This window comes from Balaenoptera physalus (genome assembly GCF_965194825.1).
Source record: "Balaenoptera physalus genome assembly, chromosome: 3".
In the NCBI taxonomy this organism is placed as follows: domain Eukaryota; kingdom Metazoa; phylum Chordata; class Mammalia; order Artiodactyla; family Balaenopteridae; genus Balaenoptera; species Balaenoptera physalus.
In genome coordinates this window covers 19,085,124-19,108,138 of record NC_138890.1, presented here as the reverse complement: position 1 = coordinate 19,108,138, position 23,015 = coordinate 19,085,124, and the positions used below count along the sequence as shown (strand labels likewise).

At 40.8% G+C, this 23,015-nt stretch overlaps 1 protein-coding gene across 9 annotated transcripts in view; it reads left to right on the top strand.

Annotated features, from left to right (window-relative positions):
• The window catches only part of MAPK9 (mitogen-activated protein kinase 9), a 58,480-nt gene continuing 35,465 nt past the window's right edge, over window positions 1–23,015 (top strand). For 2 of the 9 annotated variants that reach the window (XM_082453570.1, XM_082453571.1), the window contains exons 1-2: window positions 4–261; window positions 18,127–18,297. In XM_082453570.1, coding sequence (XP_082309696.1) covers window positions 18,176–18,297 — 122 coding nt within the window. In that variant the 5' untranslated portion in view covers window positions 4–261; window positions 18,127–18,175. Of the gene's footprint in view, window positions 262–18,126; window positions 18,298–18,704; window positions 18,946–23,015 lie in introns of those variants that run through there. The other 7 variants (XM_082453566.1, XM_082453569.1, XM_082453560.1 and 4 more) reach the window with 7 other exon arrangements.

Here is a 23,015-nt window from a genome sequence, read left to right as displayed (position 1 = left end):
GCGCCGCTGCGGCGGCGGCGGCGGCGGCGGAGGAGAACGGAGCCAGACCGGAAGGGTTCTAAGCGCTCCGGCGCCCCTCACACCCACTGCGGCGGCGGCGGCGGCGGCGGCGGCAGCGGCGACGGCGGCGGGGCGGAGCGGCGCAGAGCGGGGCGGGGCGGCCGGCCGAGCCCCGGGCAGCGGAGCCGCGAGCCGCCAGCGCGCAGCGCCGCCAGTCCGCCCGCCTGCCCTCTCCTCTTGGCGCGGCGGCGGGGAGGCGAGGTGAGCCCGGCGGGCGGGTTAGGCCCAGCGGGGACTCTCGGGCCGAGCCTCGCTGGGGAGGGACGGCGGGAGGGCCGCGCGGCCAGGATCCGCGGAGAAGGGGGGGTTGCGGGGCTGGCGGACCGGGTTCTGTGGGGCCGACCGGGGTCTGCGGGGTGCCAGTGACCCCGGCCGCAGCCCCTCGTCTCCCGGGCTGCCGCAGTCACCCCCGCCCGCCCGGCTGTCAGCACCCCAAAGCTGAGGGCCCGCTCCCTAGTCTGGCCCCGGCAGACCTACCGTAGGGTCTGTGGGCGCCCCCCCTCCCGATTGTTTGGCACACAGCAGCACACCTGCTCCGGGATGCTCAGAAGCCTGGGATTTGGTTCCTGCGACCTTAGCAAAGGCACTGACACTTGATGTTCCTCGGTTTTCCCCTCAGCAAAGTGGGAGAAATGTCTGCCCTTTGGGTCAGTGTTGTTGTCAGTCTATATGAATGTGTGTGAAAGCGCCTGGGCAGGAGCCCAGTGCACATTTGTGAAAAATTGGGCGGCATACTGCTCCTTGCTGGTTTGAGTGTGGCAGGAACCCCCTCCCCATCCGCCCAGAGTCCCCCATACTCACGCTGCTCCAGTGCCTTGTCATTGCACACTCAGTGCCCAGCAACGCCAGAGCGGGCCCTGCCCAACCCACCCCGCCAACCCCCCACCACTCCCCTAACCCAGAGCACCGTTCTCCTGTCCCACCCACCTTACTTGCCTTGAACGTTTAGCCCTGTTTACCTCAGGACCTTTGCACTTGCTGTGTCCAGTGATTGGAGTTGTCTCCCGGATCTTTGCACAGCTGGCTCCTTCTGGTTCTTCTGGTCAGATGTCTCACTTTACACAATACCTTCCTTGACCACCCTCTTTCTTCCCTTAGTCATTCTTTCTCATTATGTTGTTTAATTTTCTTCCCAGTATCTGGTTTGAAACTATTCTATTGATTTGCCTGTTTATTTTCTGTCTCTCCCACTAGGATGTAGCTTTATGAAAACAGGTAGTTGTCTGATTTGTCCACTGCTTTATCCCCAGTGCTTAGAAAGCACACAGTAAGTACTCAGTAATATCAGTCGAGTGAATGAATGAATGACCCTGCCCGCCTGTTGCTTCTCCTTTATGTTTGTTTAGTGACTTCTGACTAACTTGTGAAACTAGTATGCAGATGGAAGCTTGCTTTCATTTTGTGAAACATTTTAATGTCCTTGACCCCTTTATTTGGTAACTGTCAGAACAAGCTGTGATATAAAATCTTACATTTTTATAATGTTTTAGCTGTAACTTCCTTCCACGCATTCAGGAGACATTTACTGAATTCTACATTATCTAGGTCAGGCTTTCTGCTCGGCCCTGGGGACACAAAGGCAATAGCAACAGGGTCCCTTCCTCCAGAGAGCCCAAGAGCCCAGTAGGGAAGGCAGACATGTAGACAGTATTAGGACAGCTGGCTGTAGAGGGGGGGCTGTGCCATGAAAACTTGGAGGAGGTGATGGGTGGTGCTGGAGTTGAGCCTTGAATGATGATGAGAAACTTGTCAGGTGGGGGAGGCAAGAAGTGGGAATGGGCAGGGTGAAGGAAGAACTTTAGCCCAATGTGGGGTCAAAATCAGCCTGTTGGGCCAGGTGTAAGAGAGCTTGGAGTAGTGGGGACCCTGGAGAACCAGACCCAGCTCACCCAGCAATTTTTAGAAAGAAGTCAGAACTCGACATTTGTATCTACACTCTCTTGATTTTGAAATGTTGGCAGTAGCTAATTTTAAAATGTTTTAAATGCTGTGAACCAAGCAAAATACAGACCTCATTCAGCTTTGTTGCAGGATTGTCGACCGCCAGTGCAGGTTGTATAGGAAGGAAGAGTTGCAATGAGCTGGAAAGGTAGCCCAAGGCCAGAGGAGCTAGGCCCTATTTGTCCAGGTACTCTCATTTAATATTCACTGGAGCTCTGTGATAGCAGCTAAGCCCATTTCTGCAGAGGAGGAAACAGAGGCTCCCAGAGTTTCAGCAGTCTTGTTTCATAACAAGCAGCTGGAAAGTGAAATTTGAACCCAGGTCTCCCCCAGATCAGCATTCTTTCCTGGGTCCCTCAGCTCTGAGTATTCTCTTTTGGCTCTTCATTTGTTCTGGAAGAACAACATCCAATTTAGATAATGTTTCCCTTCATTTAACCCTTTTTTTTCCCCTTCAAAAGGATCCTGCAGGGTTAAAAATAATACTATTTTGGCATAGTCTTCTCTGAAGAGTTTTGATTCTCCTGAGTCTCCTGAGGAGAATCCACTCCTGAGGATTTAATTTTCAGGATACCACTTTAAATAATTTGTTGACAGATTAAAATGTGTTTATTTGGCCTCTCTAAATAAATGTTAGAGGATACACCTCAATTTGTCTATTTAAAATAAAATTACTTAATTTTCTGGATAGAGAAAAGTGCCAGATGAAGCAATTAATAGTGAGTAAACCAATTTATTTCATGATGCATAACGTAAAACAAAACCACATTTTTTTCTTTAACACTATTGATTTGGCAGTAGGGCAGCTATTTCTAATCTAAATATGTAGTTATACTTGGTTAAGAAGGTGACATTTTTACATAATTTTCCTTAAGAATTAGGGAAAAATTAAATTTGTATTTGGCCTTCTGTGATTGTATGAACTAGTTTCAACATCAGTCTTTATTTTAACTGTTTATTGTGAGGAATTTCAAACATATACGGAAGTAGAGTAGTGTCTGGCTTTAACAATTACCAACTCATGGCCAGTCTTGTTCGTCCCTAATCCCATCCATACACCTCACCCCACCTATTATTTTCAAGCAAATCCTAACTATGATGTCATTTCATCCATGAATTTTTCAGTTTATGTCTCTAAAAGATAAGGATTCTTTTAAACTTTGAAAAGCAATAATTCCTTAATATCATCAAATAGCCAGTCAGCATTCAAATTTCTAGTTGTCTCACAAATTTTATAGTTTCTTTAATAGTTTCTTCATTGGAATCAGGATCCAGATAAGGTCCATACATTGTGATAAGTTGATATGTCTTTTAAATTTAATCTGTAGATCCCCCTTTATTTCTCTTTTTCTTTTCCTTGTAGTTTATTTGTTGAAGCAATAGCTTTTCCATTATTGGGATTTTACTGATTGTACCTCTCCAATGTAATTTCTTGTGTTTCTGTGTATTTCTTGAAAAGTTGTAGTTGGATCTAGGCGAGGTTTGGTCGGATCCAGGGTGCCTTCCTAGGGGAGTGCACGCTTCCTCTAGAGGCAGGTAGTCCCGGTTGGCTCACGCTATGATGTTAGCTGCTGCTGATGCTCAGTGCCTGGACCCATTGATTCATTAAGAGGGCATATTATTTCGGGGACAAGTTTGTATATCTTTTGCCCAGCAAGAACTCATTTTTTTAGAAAGGACTGTGGATCTTTTCACATTTTATATTGGCCTTTGGATTGCCAGTTAAAGTATTGTTAAAAGGTGCCTCAAATCCTCTTTGGAAAATGTTGGGGTGTAAATTAATAGATATAAAAATAATGAGCAAGAATTGTCTCCATTTTAGCATAGGAATTCCTTACAGCTAAGGAAATTTACTAAACATTTGAAGGTGAAATTCAACAAATTTGATTTTATTTAATGTCATTTGGTTTCTTGGTTCTTTTTTTGTTTTTGGAGTCTATAAAGTATTCTACTCCTTTTTTCTCCCCAGCTAATTTTACCTTAGAACCTTTCTTAAGCAAGGACTACATACTCTGAAACATTTCGGGAATAGTAAAAATAGATTCTAAGGATATATGGATTACAAATGAAGCAGTTTTTTTTTCCCCCTTAAAAGAGAGGCATTAATATTAACTCTCTTTATGTTAAATGGGTTCTTGCCTGTTGTGAAATTGTTATTTGAATATTTCTATAACTGAATTATTTGGCTATTAGGAGAATGAACAGTGTGAAAACCACCTGTTAGTTTCTCTTTCCATAAGCCAGTGTAGGAAAAACTTGGGGATTTGTTTTAAAAACATATTGTTTTTTTAGAACAATTTGTTTAAAAAACATATCTCCACTCCCCTACAATGATTTTAAGAGAAAGAATAATTGAGAATGATTGCTTTTAAAAAACTCCTTTTCCTTAAAAAAGAAAAAAATATATATATACAGACACATAAACATACACACACATGTATTTCTACAGAACTGTAAATGATTTAATTTGTTCGACTATTTAAATATTGTATATCTAAACTGATGCTGCTTGATTGATTTCAGCATATCTAGGCATGAGGGTGCAACCCAGGTCGTAAATCCCCCAGCTCTGATTCTAGAATCAAATCCATTTTTCCAATTCTTAATTCTCAGAAACATAACTACTATTATATGTTTGAAAGTGGGTGTCTTCTAAAAATTTCCTGAGAAGATGGCAGAGTAGAAGGATGTGTGCTCACTCCCTCTAGCAAGAGCACTGGGATCACAACTAACTGCTGAACAGTCATCAACAGGAAGTCAGTGGAACTCACCAAAAAAGATACCCCACATCCAAAGACAAAGGAGAAGCCGCAATGAGATAGTAGGAGGGGTGCAATCACAATAAAATCAAATCCCATAACTGCTGGGTGGGTGACTCACAAACTGGAGAACAATTATACCACAGAAGTCCACCCACGGGAGTGAAGGTTCTGAGCCCAGCATCAGGCTTTCCAACCTGGTGGTCCGGCAACAGGGGGAGGAATTCCCAGAGAATCAGACTTTGAAGGCTAGCGGGATTTGATTGCAGCACTTCGACCGGACTGGGGGAAACAGAGACTCCACTCTTGGAGGACACACACAAAGTAGTGTGCGCATCAAGACCCAGGGAGAAGAAGCAATGACCCTATAGCAGACTGAACCAGACCTGCCTGCTAGTGTTGGAGGGTCTCCTGCAGAGGCAGTGAGCAGCTTTGGCTCACCACAGGGACAAGGACACTGGCAGCAGAAGTTCAAGCCTGTAGGCTCCAGTACTGGGTTGCCTCAGGCCAAACAACCAACAGGGAGAGAACTCAGCCCCACCCATCAAGCAGATTAAAGTTTTACTGAGCTCTGCCCACCAGAGCAACGACCAGCTCTACCCACCACCAGTCCCTCCCATCAGGAAGCTTGCACAAGCCTCTTAGATAACCTCATCCACCAGAGGGCAGACAGCAGAAGCAAGAAGAACTACAATCCTGCAGCCTGTGGAACATTAACCACATTCACAGATAGACAAAATGAAAAGGCAGAGGACTGTGTACCAGATGAAGGAACAAGGTAAAACCCCAGAAAAACAAATAAGTGAAGTGGAGATAGGCAACCTTCCAGAAAAAGAACTCAGAATAATGATAGTGAAGATGATCCAGGACCTCTGCAAAAGAATGGAGGCAAAGATCGAGAAGATGCAAGAAATGTTTAACAAAGACCTAGAAGAGTTAAAGAGCAAACACCTTGAAGAATTAAAAAACAAACAAACAGAGATGAACAATACAATAACTGAAATGAAAAATACCCTAGAAGGAATCAATAGCAGAATAACTAAGGCAGTAGAATGGATCGGTGACCTGAAAGATAGAATGATGGAATTCACTGCCACAGAACAGAATAAAGAAAAAAGAATGAAAAGAAATGAAGACAGCCTAAGAGACCTCTGGGACAACATTAAATGCACCAACATTCGCATTATAGCAGTCCCAGAAGGAGAAGAGAGAGGGAAAGGACCTGAGAAAATATTTGAAGAGATTATAGTCAAAAACTTCCCAAACATGGGAAAGGAAATAGCCATCCAAGTCCAGGAAGTGCAGAGAGTCCCAGGCAGGGTAAACCCAAGGAGAAACACGCCAAGACACATAGTAATCAAATTGCCAAAAATTAAAGACAAAGAAAAATTATTAAAAGCAACAAGGAAAAAACGACAAATAACATACAAGGGAACTCCCATAAGGTTAACAGCTGATTTCTCAGCAGAAACTCTACAAGCCAGAAGGGAGTGGCATGACATATTTAAAGTGATGAAAGGGAAGAACCTACAACCAAGATTACTCTATCCGGCAAGGATCTCATTCAGATTTGATGGAGAAATCAAAAGCTTTACAGACAAGCAAAAGCTAAGAGAATTCAGCACCACCAAAACAGCTTTACAACAAATGCTAAAGGAACTTCTCTAAGTGGGAAACACAAGATAAAAAAAGGACCTACAAAAACAAACCCAAAACGGTTAAGAAAATGGTAATAGGAGCATACATATCGATAATTACCTTAAATGTGAATGGATTAAATGCTCCAACCAAAAGACACAGGCTTGCTGAATGGATACAAAAACAAGACCCATATATATGCAGTCTACAAGAGACCCACTTCAGACCTAAGGACATATACAGACTGAAAGTGAGGGGATGGAAAAAGATGTTCCATGCAAATGGAAATCAAAAGAAAGCTAGAGTAGCAATACTCATATCAGAGAAAATAGACTTTAAAATGAAGCATGTTATAAGAGACAAGGAAGGACGCCACATAATGATCAAGGGATCAATCCAAGAAGAAGATATAATAATTATAAATATATATACACCCAACATAGGAGCACCTCAATACATAAGGCAAATGCTAACAGCTATAAAAGAGGAAATCGACAGTAAGACAATAATAGTGGGGGCCTTTAGCACCTCACTTACACCAATGGGCAGATCATCCAGACAGAAAATTAATATGGAAACACAAGCTTTAAATGACACAATAGACCAGATAGATTTAATTGATATTTATAAGACATTCCATCTAAAACAGAAGATTACAGTTCTTCTCAAGTGCACACAGAACATTCTCCAGGATGGATCACATATTGGGTCACAAATCAAGCCTTGGTAAATTAAAAAAGCTGAAATCATATCAAGCATCTTTTCTGACCACAATGCTATGAGATTAGAAATAAATTACAGGGAAAAAAATGTAAAAAACACAAACACATGGAGGCTAAACAATACGTTACTAAATAACCAAGAGATCACTGAAGAAATCAAAGAGGAAATAAAAAATACCTAGAAACAAATGACAACGAAAACACAATGATCCAAAACCTATGGGATGCAGCAAAAACAGTTCTAAGAGGGAAGTTAATAGCAATACAATCCTACCTCAAGAAACAAGAAACATCTCAAACAACCTAACCTTACACCTAAAGCAATTAGAGAAAGAAGAACAAACGGAACCCAAAGTTAGTAGGAGGAAAGAAATCATAAAAATCAAAGCAGAAATAAATGAAATAGAAATGAAGAAAACAATTGCAAAAAATCAATGAAACTAAAAGCTGGTTCTTTGAGAGGATAAACAAAATTGATAAACCTTTAGCCAGACTCATCAAGAAAAAGAGGGAGAGGACTCAAATCAATAAAATCAGAAATGAAAAAGGAGAAGTTAACAACAGACATCGCAGAAATACAAAGCATCCTAAGAGACTACTACAAGCAACTCTACGCCAATAAAATGGACAACCTGGAAGAAATGGACAAATTCTTAGAAAGGTATAACCTTCCAAGACTGAACCAGGAAGAAATAGAAAATATGGACAGACCAATCACAAGCACTGAAATTGAAACAGTGATTAAAAATCTTCCAACAAACAAAAGTCCAGGACCAGAGGGCTTCACAGGTGAATTCTATCAAACATTTAGAGCAGAGCTAACACTCATCCTTCTCAAACTCTTCCAAAAAAATGCAGAGGAAGGAACACTCCCAAACTCATTCTATGAGGCCACCATCATCCTGATACCAAAACCAGACTAAGGTACTACAAAAAAAGAAAATTACAGACCAATATCACTGATGAATATAGATGCAAAAATCCTCAACAAAATACTAGCAAACAGAATCCAATAGCACATTAAAAGGATCATACACCATGATCAAGTGGGATTTATCCCAAGGATGCAAGGATTCTTCAATATACGCAAATCAATCAATGTGATACACTATATTAACAAAGAATAAAAACCATATGATCATCTCAATAGATGCAGAAAAGGCTTTTGACAAATTCAACACCCATTTATGATAAAATATCTCCAGAAAGTGGGCATAGAGGGAACCTACCTCAACGTAATAAAGGCCATATGGGACAAACCCACAGCAAACATCATTCTCAATGGTGAAAAACTGAAAGCAGTTCCTCTAAGATCAGGAAAAAGACAAGGATATCCACTCTCACCACTTTTATTCAACATAGTTTTGGAAGTCCTAGCCACGGCATTCAGAGAGGAAAAAGAAATAAAAGGAATACAAATTGGAAAAGAAGTCAAACTGTCATTGTTTGCAGATGACATGATACTATATGTAGAGAATCCTAAAGATGCCACCAGAAAACTACTAGAGCTAATCAATGAATTTGGTAAAGTTGCAGGATACAAAATTGATGCACAGAAATCTCTTGCATTCCTATACACAAACAGCGAAAGATCAGAAGGAAATTAAGGAAATAGTCCCATTCACCATTGCAACAAAAAGAGTAAAATACCTAGGAATAAACCTACCTAAGGATGTAAAAGACCTGTACTCAGAAAACTGTAAAACACTGATGAAAGAAATCAAAGGTGACACAAACAAATGGAGAGATATACCATGTTCTTGAATGGGAAGAATCAATATTGTGAAAAATGACTATGCTACCCAAAGCAATCTACAGATTCAATGCAATCCCTATCAAACTACCACTGGCATTTTTCACAGAACTAGAACAAAAAATTTCACAATTTGTATGGAAACACAAAAGACCCCAATCTTGAGAAGGAAAAATGGAGCTGGAGGAATCAGGCTCCCTGACTTCAGACTATACTACAAAGCTACAGTAATCAAGACAGTATGGTACTAGCACAAAAACGGAAATATAGATCAATGGAACAGGATAGAAAGCCCAGAGATAAACCCACGCACATATGGTCACCTTATCTTTGATAAAGGAGGCAAGAATATACAATGGAGAAAAGACAGCCTCTTCAATAAGTGGTGCTGGGAAAACTGGACAGCTACATGTAAAAGAATGAAATTAGAACACTCCCTAACACCATACACAAAAATAAACTCAAAATGGATTAAAGACCTAAATGTAAGACCAGACACTATGAAACTCTTAGAGGAAAACATAGGCAGAATACTCTTTGACTTAAATCACAGCAAGATCTTTTTTGACCAGCCTCCTAGATTAATGGAAATAAAAACAAAAATAAACAAATGGGACCAAATGAAATTTAAAAGCTTTTGCACAGCAAAGGAAACTATAAACGAAAAGACAACCCTCAGAATGGGAGAAAATATTTGCAAACGAATCAACAAAAGATTAATCTCCAAAATATATAAACAGCTCATGCAGCTCAATATTAAAAAAACAACCCAATCAAAAAATTGGCAGAAGACCTAAGTAGACATTTCTCCAAAGAAGGTATACAGATTGCCAACAAACACATGAAAGGGTGCTCAACATCACTAATTATTAGAGAAATGCAAATCAATACTACAATGAGGTATCACCTCACACCAGTTAGAATGGGCATCATCAGAAAATTTACAAGCAACAAATGCTGGAGAGGGTGTGGAGAAAAGGGAACCCTCTTGCACTGTTGGTGGGAATGTCAATTGATAACAGCCACTATGGAGAACAGTATGGAGGTTCCTTAACAAACTAAAAATAGAATTACCATATGACCCAGCAGTCCCACTACTGGGCATATACCCAGAGAAAACCATAATTCAAAAAGACACATGCATCCCAATGTTCATTGCAGCACTATTTACAATAGCCAGGTCATTGAAGCAACCTAAATGCCCATTGACAGACGAATGGATAAAGAAGATGTGGTACATATATACAATGGAAGGAACGAAATTGGGTCATTTGTAGAGACATGGATGGAGCTAGAGACTGTCGTACAGAGTGAAGTAAGTCAGAAAGAGGAAAACAAATATCGTATATTAACGCATATATGTGGAATGTAGAAAAATGGTACAGGTGAACCCGTTTGCAAGACAGAAATAGAGACACAGATGTAGAGAACAAACATATGGACACCAAGGGGGGTAAGTGGGGAGGGGGTGTGATGGTGGTGGGATGAACTGGGAGATTGGGATTGACATATATACACTAATGTATATAAAATAGATAACTAATAAGAACCTGCTGTATAAAAAAAAAAATTCAAAAATTTCCTGAAACATCATCTGCCTACCACACCCTTGAATGAAAAGTAAATTCTGTGCATTGCCTCCTGTCTATTGTGTCTTTCACTGAGGTGCTCACCAGCATTAACCATGTCATCAGCTTTTGCACTTACCAGATTTTAATTCACATTTGCAGAATGCAGACATTTGTTGGGATAAGTAGAATGGGTGTCCTAAGGTCAGCTGACATTGAGACCTTGCCCTGTGCTAGGCACTGTGCTAGTTTTCCTCTGAGGTTGATTCTGCAATTATTCCTGTTCTACACATGAGTGTAATTGCTTGCCCAAGTTCACTCACCCAGATAAACAGCAGACCCACTGCCCTCTGACTCCAGAGTCCTAATCTTAACTATTGCACGAAGCTGCCGTACCACATTTACTCTCCCACTTAGTTTTGCCTTAACATATATTTCCTGGACACTCACTGTGTACTTAGTAGAGGATTGAGAAATAGATCAGACACATTTTCTGCTCTTGAGGAGCTCACAGGGTAGAAGTAGAGATAGACTTGCAATGCAAATGAATACAGAATGTGGTGCCAAAAAAGGGACATGCCCGGCACAGTTTGAAAGGAAAGCCTATAGAGGAAAACTTGCAGGAGAAGCAGGTGCTTGCACTAGACTTTGGAGGATGAAGTTTGTCCAGGAGAGCAAAAGGGGGAGGGAAGTCATTTCAGGCAGATGGGACGGCTCAGGCAGAGACTTGAGGTATGCAGTAGCTGGGGTCTGCTGCTCCCAAGTGGTTTGATAGTGCCGAAGAGTGGGCCAGAGGCCCTGCAGAACTCCTCTGCTGTTCTAAGAATTAGAATTTTACTGTCAAGGCAGTCGGTCACTACTGAAGGAATTTAAACAGGAGAGCAGTATGATCACTGCATGTTTTCAACAAATCTCTTTTAATTCCTTATTTTGAAATAATTATAGATTCACAAGAGGTTGCAAAAATAGTAGAGAGGTCCTGTACACTCTTCACCCAGTTTCCACCAATGGTTGTATATTTATGTAACTATAGTACAATACCAGCATCAGGCAGTTAGCATTGGTACAATGCTTGTACAGTTCTATGTCATTTTATCACATGTGGAGGTTCATATAATCACCACCATCGCCATCAAGATACAGAACTATTTCATCATCCCAAAGATCTCCCTTGTACTACCCCTTTATAACCATACCTCCTGCCTTGCCCCCCACCATCCATAACCCCTGGCAACCACTAACCTGTTCTATATCTCTATAATATAGAGAATTTTCATTTCAAGAATGTTGTATAAATGGAATTATGTCCTATGGACCTTCTGAAATTGGCTTTTATCACTAAAAATTGTTACTAAAATTTCATAATACCCTTATGACCCACCCAAGTTGTAAGGTATATCAGTAGTCCGATCATTTTTATTGCTGGGTGATGGTCCATGGTATTGACATACAGCAATTTGTTTAACCACCCACCCACTGAAGGACATCTGGATTGTTTCCAGTTTTGAACTATTACAAATATAGCTGCTATAAGCATTCATGTAAAGGTTTTCAAGTGGACAGATCTTTCTTTCTAATGTGGTATGTATACAGTGGTTTGGAGGTATCAGGAATGGAGGCTGGGAGAGCACTTTGGCTATTGATATGTCTGGGGAGCAATGAGGGCTTTACTCACAACACTGGGTATCGGGCATTGGGCCTGGAGATGGGGAGACTGACGACTACAAGGGGCCGGCAGGAAGAATCCTTGCTGGAGTCACTCAGGTCCCTGTGAGCGACATAATAACCAAATTCTGTATCATAGTATGTACTGTAACTTAAGAACTGATGTTCAGAAGAATGGCCCTGAGGTGCTGTGAAGTGTTTGGTTATCCAAGAAAGATTAAGTTGTTGTGCTATGCTATTTTTAATACGAATTGAAGTAGGAAAAAAGAACAATTTGATTAAAACTTTCAGCAGCAAGCATTGAAACAAAAAGGGTGATTGTGAAAATCTGCTTTTAATCACAGCAGTCAGTTAATTTAAATATTGAATTCCTGGGTATTCTGAAACATTAGTGTGATTAAAGGTTTGAGTCTATGGATCACTGAATTATCTTCATCATCAGAAGAAAGTGTCTTAGTGGGGTGAAGACAACAAGATGAGATGTGAAGATCTGCGTTATTCTGGCCTGTTCTTGACCAGCCCTTGGACAGTCACTTTACTTTCTAAGTAAAATTAGAGATATTACAGTAGTATATTGGGAAAAACATGGATATAGTAGTCAAATACACCTCAATTCAAATCCAGGCCGTGCCACTTTCCAGCTGAGAATTTGGGCAAGTTCCTTACTATCTCCAAGTTGTTTCCTCATTTGCAGGGTGAGGAGAGTACTATGCACCTCACAGGCTGTTAGGAGAAGGTATATAACTGTGTACTCAGAGCCTGGCCCACTTGCCTTCCTGCCTCCAGTCTCATCTGCCTCAAATCCATTCTCTGTAAAGGTGTCAGAGTGACCATTTTGCAGCTTTTCATTTAAAAGTGTTTGTTTAGTTTTTAAAATGTGAAATATGTGCATAGTTTTAAAAAAAAGAACAAAGTTATAATGGCAAGAATGAAAGTCTCATTTCCCACTGTTTCTCTGCACTTGCTAGCATATTGTGTGTGTGTGTGCATGTGTTTTTGTATTTTCCCATACATTGGCATTTACCGTATGCACTCTTCTTTAACTTGCTTTATTTCCTTATATATCTTAGACATCTTTCCATATCAGTGCATAAAGTTCCTGCATTGTTTTTAATGGCTTTATTATACTTTTGTGCCATAATTTATTCAATCATTCCAAGGGTACTTTTTAGGTTATTTCTAGTTTTTTGCCTGTTACAAGCAGTGCTACAAACATCCTTGCACAAATATCTTTGAATATTTGTACACATGTATTTGTCAGATACATTTATAGAATTGTAGTTGCCAGGTTAGGAGTCTTGTGCATTTAAATTTTTCCTTAGGTATTACCTATTTTGCTTCCAAAAAATGTTTTACCGATTTATAGTTCTCACCATCATGTGTGAAAGTACCTGTTTCGTCACACCTAGGTTGATACTTAACTTGCACGCAGGTCTTGCCTCCTCCAGGAAGCCTTCCTTTACATCCATCTCTCATTCACACATTCCACTTGTTCTCTTGCTCTGCCCTCTAGACACTACTCTGCTGGGCGTCTCCCATGCAGCCTGTGCATACCCCTAGGACACTTCCTACGTGGTGTGATAATTATGCAGTTGGTGGTTTGAGGGAAGGGACTGTCCGATTAGTACTCCATTGACAGCCGCTACCTCATGCTTGGCACACAGGAGGCCGTCAGGAGTTTGTTAGGAGAACTCAGTAAATGGTAGCTGTCATCCCCACAAGACTCAGACTGTATGCTCTCCACTGTTCTTTCCCACTTTAAAATTTTATAACTATGTAAAGCTGTAGTTAGAGCTAATTTTTCTATTTAGAAAAATTAATCAGATTTAATATTTATAGTACCTGAATTGCTTATATTTAGAATACTAGAGGTAGAGAAAAAAATTTTTAAAGCATTTCTTACTCTAGGCTCTAAACAGGTAGGAATGTTCCTCCTGCCCAATGTTTATTTATAGAGTGGGTAGATTTTACAGGTCTCCAGTCTTGGAGAAATAGAGATTTTCGATTAGAGCGTTTCATTAAACAAGCATTCATCAAAGCAGCATGGGAAGTGGGGAGAGTGTGCACATGACCCAGATGCCTTTAGCAAAGGCCGTGCCGATTCCTAACCTCGAGGCACCCACTCACCACACAGGTCTGTAGGAGCAGTGTGTTCTTCTAGGAGCTTTTTCAGTGGAAAAATGGTGGGCATTGAACAATGTCGTATGAGAGGGAAGACAGGCCCTCCCTGCTTTTGAGGAGCTCCTGACCTGGCGGAGGGAGGCAGAGGCAGACCTGCAGAAGCCAAGTGACAGTGAACACGGTAGGCACTGGGTCCCACTGCTGGGAACCGAGGTGAGGAACCAGCACCTTCTGGTGAGGGAAGTTAAGGCAGGGACTGCACCTTCAGTGTGTTGGTAATGTGGTTGCATGAAGAATTCTTAACACCTCTCAATTTGTAAATTGTCTTCTGAAACCAGGTTGAGGTCCATTTTGTTGAAGTACAATCTCAAGAGAGAGTTGATTTCATTAATAGCTAAATTACATGCTTTCTTAGTTTGGTTTGGGGTTCTTTCTCTTGCTCTCATGAAGCCCATGAAGCCCAAGCTTGACAGAGGAGGTGGCTTTGACAGATTCTGTCTTAGGTGATTTTTTTTTCTGCCTAATAAGGGAAACTTATTTTAATTTTAAGATTATTTAAAATCTTGAGATGAAATTATGTTAATTATTGACCTAATGATGTAATATACTCCCCAAATTCACAGAAGCTAACCTAATACTGTACCAGTCTGAGTACAGGTTACAACAGCTGTAGCAGAGAGAGTTCCAGAGTTGTTCAACAAGGTTGAGATTAATTTGTGCCAATCTCAACGTGGGCAGGTGGACCAGAATGGGGGCCAGCTCAGTGCCACAAGGTCATTCCAGACTCTGGCTGGTGGGTGACTCTAGCATCTTCAGCATGTGACTTCCATCTCTGGGTCTGTGACTGCTGATCCCTCAGCCAACAGCAAGGGAGAAAGATAGATCGAAAGGCAAGCAGCTTTCTGTTTAAAAAAATGATCTGGGAGTAGCATACATCACTTCTGCTCATATCTCATTAGCTAAAGGTTGGTCATCTGGTCACACCTGGCTGCCAGGAAAGTGGCCATATGTCATCTCTAGTTGGGTAGCCATTTGTCCAGCAGGAATAGGGTGGCTTCTGTTACTAAAATGAAGGGAGGAGTGGATCCTGGAGTAGGTCAGCAGCCTGGGCCTGTCATACTGTCCCTTGGCCACTTCAGACTTAACTTGTCCAAAGCCGAACTCTCCGACTCAGCTATCTCCTGCTTACCTCCAGCTGTTTCACCTTTGTTTCTCCCCATCTCCTGCAGGGCAACAAGTACATTCTTCTTCCAAGCCGTGCATTTCCTTCTTTTCCCCACCTGCCACGATCCTGCCATTTTTGTCAGGTCTGCCTGTTTTGAGTCCTACCCATTCGAATCCAACCCTTTCTCAGCTTCCCGAACAATCTCTCTGAAAAGCAAGTGTGAGCCCATGCCTCTTGTGCTTTGATGGCTCCGCAGCCCTCAGGCCCAGGCCCAGATGGCTCCGAGCGGCTTCCAGGGCCTGGGGTGATCTGGCCTTGTTTTCTCTCCAGTTTTTTCCCCCCGTGACCCAGCAGAATCAAATCTCAAATGGTTTGTCATGCTTAGAAGGCACCTCCAGCTCTCTGCACATGCTACTTCTTATCCCCGCACCCTAAACCTCCATCCTTCTGGGTTTAGGGCTCTCCTTGCATCCGATCTCTTCTGAGTGTACCCGCAGTGAACGCTCTCTGTAAGCTCGAAACGCAGAAGGCAGGCATGCTGGCTGTTGTGGGAAGGGACCTGGTCCACAGTGGTGCTCAAAAAATGCTTTATGAATGACCAGCATTGCTGGTGCATTACAATATGGCCAAGAAATAGACTTCTCTGAGTCTGTCTCTGATCCTTTGCATTTCTACTCCACTCGTCAAGCTGAGCAATTCACCATGTCTGAGCACAGTCAGTTTGAGTTCTGTGCTTCTACTCTGTCTCTGGCAAAACTATCCAGGGCAAATGCCACCTCCTCCATGAAGCTCTTCTTGTTTTCTGCACCCCTGCTCGTGGGTAGGACCTCTTTTGCCTTTCAGCTTTGTTTCTATTTTGCTTATGGCCCTTACCTCTTTATAACTTATATTACAATGTAGATAATAGACTCATTCCTCACACTATCCCCCAAATAGTGAAGTAGGTGCTGCTTCAAGACCAATACCTGTTTGATCTTGATATATGTCTTCTATATTATTTATCACTTTCTTGTACAAAGGTACCCTGTAAATGTTGAGATGAATTGTCTCAGCCTCTTAAAAACTATAAATAAATTAAGAAAAGGATACTCCTTCAGATGTCAGTAAAATAGAGCAGCATCGTGAGGGAATCATTAGCTACAGTGTTATGGGTCAGATCAGCAGAGGTATATTGAATGGTCACTCTGTCCCAGGGGCCAGGCCTCCCCTGTCCTCCTGTCCTGGGAGTACAGGGTGCCACCGTGAACAAAACAGACCTGTCCCTCCCCTCCTAGAGCTTAGGGCCCCCTACTCACAGCAGTATGGCTTGGCCAGCTCACTAAGCCTTGGGTCACTCCAGTGTAACACAGGGCTGATAATTCCTGTGGGTCGTTGTGAGCAGTGTGTTAGTTTATCTAGTGCAACGCTGGCCTCCCAGACGCAATCCCCAGCCAGTGTGCAATGGCTCTTGGTCAGAATGGCAGCTGGTACTACCAGCTGTGCCTCAGCCACTGCCCTGAGAATGGTAAAAAAGCATGAAGCAACAGTCAGTTGGAGAAACTATTCATTTGATTTAAATTCTTTGTTCAGTCTTGTTGTTAATCAATTTCCATGTTTAATGGAAGTCCTAGACATCATTGTGTTGAAACACATATCATCACTCTAAAAAACTCAGTGGGTAGATATTAAATATTAGGTGTTAGAACAAGCAGGCAGGAATTTGGGGAAGCTGTAGAATAAAATTTAAATTCTGTGTTTCTAAACAGTGTAGAATATTTACCTAAATGGTTTTATTGTTGGCTTTTTAATTTTTAAGAAATGACCAATATAAATAGCTTGCTAACTTTCGAATAAACATTATCAGACAAGAGCCAGGGAACGGAGTAAAGGTAGCTGCCTGCCGATTTCTGTTTGCTTTGTTTTCTGTATAAAACCATACAGGCTCCTGCAGTGTAGGAATCTCAGCCTACTGTGTAAACCACAAAAAGGCTGCTCTGGGGCTGCCAGTTTATACTCATACCTTGTGGATAACGTAGTGTCCATGTTATTGACTGTAGCTTATGACAGAGTTCTCTGTCTATGGCTGTCTGTATTGAAGCCCACTAGTGATGTAGGGTTTGGGGAATGTAGGCCGGCTCCGGGACCACCTCACAAGGTAGGAACGCACTCACGAGCATCCACGGCACACACAGGTGTCACCAGGCCTCCAACACCCTGTTGTTCTTTAACTTACCACCTTTACAATCACTTTGGCATCGGACTTGCTTTCTGGTTCGTCACTTTAACCTGAATTTGTGGACACAGCAGAAGACTGGTCCATTTGTTTTTCTGCATGAATGAATTGTAGACATGTTCATTTTGCAGCATCTCCAGAGTGCCTCCATCTCTGGTTGAGACAGCACGGTGTAATCTGGTCCCACCGGAAGCAAGCTGATGAGAATCACATAGTGATGTAGTCTTGTCATGGCTAATAAAAATGTACAAATTCTTTTCTGCAAAGGTTGTTATTTCCTAATCCAGTCCCTTAAGATGTGGTCATGCAGGGTCTCAGAATTCCTTCCTTTCATGATAATCTTGTACCATTAAAATGTCTTTGCATTTTTTGCATGTTGCTTAAGTTCAGAACTTGGTCTAACTGAGTTTACCAACTTACAGCCACATTGTCTTATATACCAATAAATCTGAAACACTATTAAGTGAGCTATGCATGTATAATTTCAGTAAGAATGCATGTTCATTCTGTTTCTCTTTCAAGGAATCTGACGACTGTACCAGCTCTTTGGAATATCATATGACACTACATCATGAGTGACAGTAAATGTGATAGTCAGTTTTACAGTGTACAAGTGGCAGACTCAACTTTCACTGTCCTAAAACGTTACCAGCAGTTGAAACCAATTGGCTCTGGAGCCCAAGGAATTGTCTGGTAAGTATGGTCTGTTTCAGTAGTGTAGATTGAGTTTTTGTTGTAATAAAAACTTAGATCTAAGTTGTCAGAATTTAGAAACACTGATGATAAAAATACCCTTTTCTTTGCTATAGGTTTATAAGCTAAATTGAATCAACCTCTTGCTTTAGTTACATATAGTCAGATTGTAGGATACAAGCTCAAATTCTTAGAATACTGCGTAAATTTAAATAGGTAGCAATTTTTCTTTTTTCTTTGTTTCTTTTCTCTTTTTTTTTCTTTTCCATTCCCCCTGTCATTATGATATTAGAGTAATAGGTATGACAGTGAGTTGTAACAGAAATTTGGAGTTTTATTCATTTCTTCATCCTGGCCACCTTTCCCCCCTCCCCCTTTTATTCCCAATCACTCCTATTCATTTCTAGGCGCCGTCATTGCAGTGCCTTGCCCTTCATTGGCAGGATGAGGCCAGTCAGTGTCATTATCACCCCATGGATTAACCAGGAAGGGATGCCGTATGAGGGGTTGGGCTGGCCGTCTCTTCCTTGGTGTCTCACTTCAACTATGTGTCCAGCCCAGGACGTCAGAACTGTTGGTCTGACCCTGAACCTTAGTCTCTTGCTTGGTAAGACAGTCAGCTGCCGCGACATCACTGGCCAGCTAAAGGTAAAGTTTTTCACATGTTTTCTAGACTACAGTTATCAGCACTTCCCAAGCTTTTTATCCCTTAGTTTTTTGGCAAAATCTTTTCTTCTTTTTTTGGTCAGTAAAAACAAGATTGTCTTTGCATCTAAAAGGAACTGTGGTAAAGCTAAACACCCAATGATTACAGCTTGTAGGTAAAGGGGATTCAAGATAAAAGAGAACTCTTGGATGTTCTGGTAGGAGAGTTTATATTTTTATTAGAGATGTTGAGTTTAGAGAATCTGCATCAGTGGTTAGTAATTGATCCTCTGTTGTAGAGATATGTGATCAGGGAAGTTAGTTGTTTTCTTCGGCTTAGGTAGTTAGAGGCCCTGGAAGCTGAGAGGAGATGGTAGTTCAGAGATTCCCAGAAAAACTAATGAGGGGGAAGGGGCTGTTTGGAAGGAATGCCTGGCTTGCATCTAAAATAGTGGTGATCTTAACTTCCAATTGATAACATGCTATATTGGTACTTAAATCCAGTGTGCCAGGAAAGTTTTAAAGTGAATGGATGGTTCATATTAGGATACTTTGATGTTAATAAAAAGTTCTAGACAGTAAAATATTCTTTTGATTTATAACCCATCTCTTATTTGGAACTGGATGGTAATTTGACATAGGGAATTAAGCAAGACTGATACAAGGACATTTAATGTAATAACCACATTAAGAGCTTGACTAGAAATTCATAATTAATTGTATAATGGAGAGCTTTACAAGGGTTACGCAGTTAAAATTAATGACTTCATTACAGCATGGTAAATGACAATAAAATTACATGCTACTTTAAAAAATACTGTTTTTCAGAGATTAGTTTTGATTTCCAGTTTTCATATACTACTTCTCATCTTTGTTTTTTAAAGAAATGTTTAATAATGAAATTACTCATTATGGATGTATATTTTTCATTAAAAAAATTCTAGTTTTGAAATGAAAGTTCCCAAATAAACAGTTATAAGCTAAACCTCCTCTGGTAAAAGCAGTGGTAGAATTATAGGATGGAAAGTTCTGAATTTTTAAAGACTAAGAGTCCAGAAATAAACCCATACATCTGTGGCCAGTTGATTTTCAAAAAGGGTGCCAAGATTATTCAATGGGGAAAGAACATTCTCTTCAACAAATGGTGCTGGGACAACTGGATACCCACATGCAAAAGAATGAAGTTGGACTCCTACCTCACATCATGTAAAAGGTTAACTCAAAATTGATCAATGACCTAAATATAAGAGTTAAAACCATAAAACTCTTAGAAGAAAACAAAGGGGGAAGCTTCATGACTTTGAATTCTTAGAAATGACACCAAAAGCATGAGCAACAAAACAAGAAATTGGACTTTATCAAAATTAAAAATTTTTGTGTATCAAAGAACACTATCAAGAGAGTGAAAAAACAACCCACAAATGGGAAAATATTTGCAAATCGTGTATCTGGTAAGAGTCTAATATTCAGAATATAAAGAACTCCTACAACTCTACAGCAAACAGACAAACAACCCAATTTATTTATTTATTTATTTTTGGGTAAAAGCATCTTTTTTTTTTTTTTTAAATTGGTGTATACTTGCTTTACAATGTTGTGTTAGTTTCTGCTGTAAACAAAGTGAATCAGCTATACGTATACATATATGCCCTCCTTTTTGGATTTCCTTCTCATTTAGGTCACCACAGAGCACTGAGTAGAGTTCCCTGTGCTGTACAGTAGGTTCTCATCAAACAACCCAATTAAAAAAAAAAAAAAAAAAAAACAGGCAAAGGACTTGAATAGACATTTCCCCAAAGAAGATTTATGGCCAATAAACACATGAAAATATGCTCATTGTTAGTCATTTGGGAAATGCAAATCAAAACCACAATGAGGTACTACTTCATACCCACTAGGTGGCCATAATCAACAAAATGGAAAATAACAGAGGTTGGCAGGGATGTGAAATTACAATCCTCATACATTGCCAGTGAGAATGTGAAATGGTACAGCCACTTGTGGAAAACAGTTTGACGGTTCCTCAACAAGTTAAACAGAATTATTATATGACCCACTAAATATCCCTAGATATATTCCCAAAAGAATTAAAAACAGATGTTCAAAAAAGACTTGTATACAAATGTTCATAGCAGCACTATTCTCAATAGCCAAAAGGTGGAAACAGCCCAAATGTCCATCAATAAATGAATGGATACACAAGCTGTGTTATATACATACATGGAATATTATTCATAAAAAAAAATGAAGCACTGATATGTGCTACAACATAGATGATCCTCAGAAACATGCTAAGTGAAAGAAGTCAAACATAAAAGGTAGTATTGTTATATGAGTCCATTTATGTGAAATATCCAAAGTAGGTAAATCCATAGAGAAAGATGCAGATTGGTGGTAACAAGGGCAAGGGGGAGAGAGGAATGGGGAGCAACTTCATAATGGGTATGGAGTTTCCTTTTGGGGTGATGAAAATCTTTTGAGGTTACTTAAAGGTGGTGATTGCACAACACTGTGAATGTGCTAAATGCTACTGAATTGTTCACTTTAAAATGGTTCATTTTATGTTTATGTGAATCTCCCCTTATTAAAAATTTTTTTGAAAAAAAATGTAAACTGAAAGGTGCCTTAACTTAAGGATATTTGTCATTTTTAATGGATATTTAACCCCTGATACTATAGTATTATATGTAATATTTTCATGTTATGTTATGCATTAAAATATGTTGTCATTTTCTTGTAACTTAAGTTATATATTGATATAATTTTAAGTGTACTTTCACTTACTCTTAGTATTATCATTTAAATAATTTTATGACAATTTTATTAACATTTGTAGGAGCAACTTTCACCTCACACACATGTAGAGGCTAAAAGTTTAACACCATCCTAAATGTCACGTCTTGCAAATCCCGATTTCCATAGCCTGAATTTTGATTTTAAGGAAGGATCAAAAACTGGGTTTCACCCTTTTCTGCTCAAGAAAGAAGTCTTGAACTGATTAAAATAGCTCTTAATGAGCCTCTTGCACAGCTAACAGTTTAGTTTGTGATCTTTGATGTAATTATTCACTTAACTTTGTAACCCAAGCCAGTTATTCATTACCAAATCAAAACCTTTTAGTTCGGTTAACTTTACTGATGCATGGAAAAGGGGTTAGTTAACTTGATTCAGATTATTGATACTTTTTTTTAGAAATGTTTGTGCAATTATGAAAATTATTCTTAGACTTCTGGGATGTTTTCTTCTGGCTTTTAGACGAGGTGCCATCACGAGAGCTGGGCCTAGATGGCTGGAGACCTAGTTTCCATTATTACTTTACTGCTACTTTCTACCAGAGCCTGTGCTGGCTTCCTCTCAGCCGGGAAGGTGGGTGACTGCGCCTCACCTTCCTTCTAGGCTCGAGGCTTCGTGGTCCCATTGAACTGCTGCAGTGGTGGTGCAGGCAGTGGTAGTCCCAGACGGACAAGAGAGAAACTTTTCCCGTGATACTTCCCCCACATGTCTTCAGAGGATTGTTTCTTGGCGTGTAGATAGAGCAAGAAACTTTGAATGGTGCCAGTCAGACTCCTTTCTTCCTCATCAGTGATGGAAGGGCTTGAGTATACCCACCATCAAGCCCTAACTTTTAGATAACTTCTTATCTCCAATGGTCCCTTCTCTGCAAATATGGCAGGTTCTTTCCCACGCCCATCACTTTTGTCCCCACTGCATCTCCTGGTTGGAGTCTCCTCTGAAACCCTGCTCTTCTGTCCCTGTTCTGACACTATCCCTGATCTTTTTTTTAATATATAAATATATTTATTTATTTATTTTATTTATGACTGTGTTGGGTCTTCGTTTCTGTGCAAGGGCTTTCCCTAGTTGTGGCGAGCGGGGGCCACTCTTCATCGCGGTGCGCGGGCCTCTCACTGTCGCGGCCTCTCGTTGCGGAGCACAGGCTCCAGACGCGCAGGCTCAGTAGTTGTGGTTCACGGGCCTAGTTGCTCCGCGGCATGTGGGATCCTTCCAGACCAGGGCTCGAACCCGTGTCCCCTGCATTGGCAGGCAGATTCTCAACCACTGCGCCACCAGGG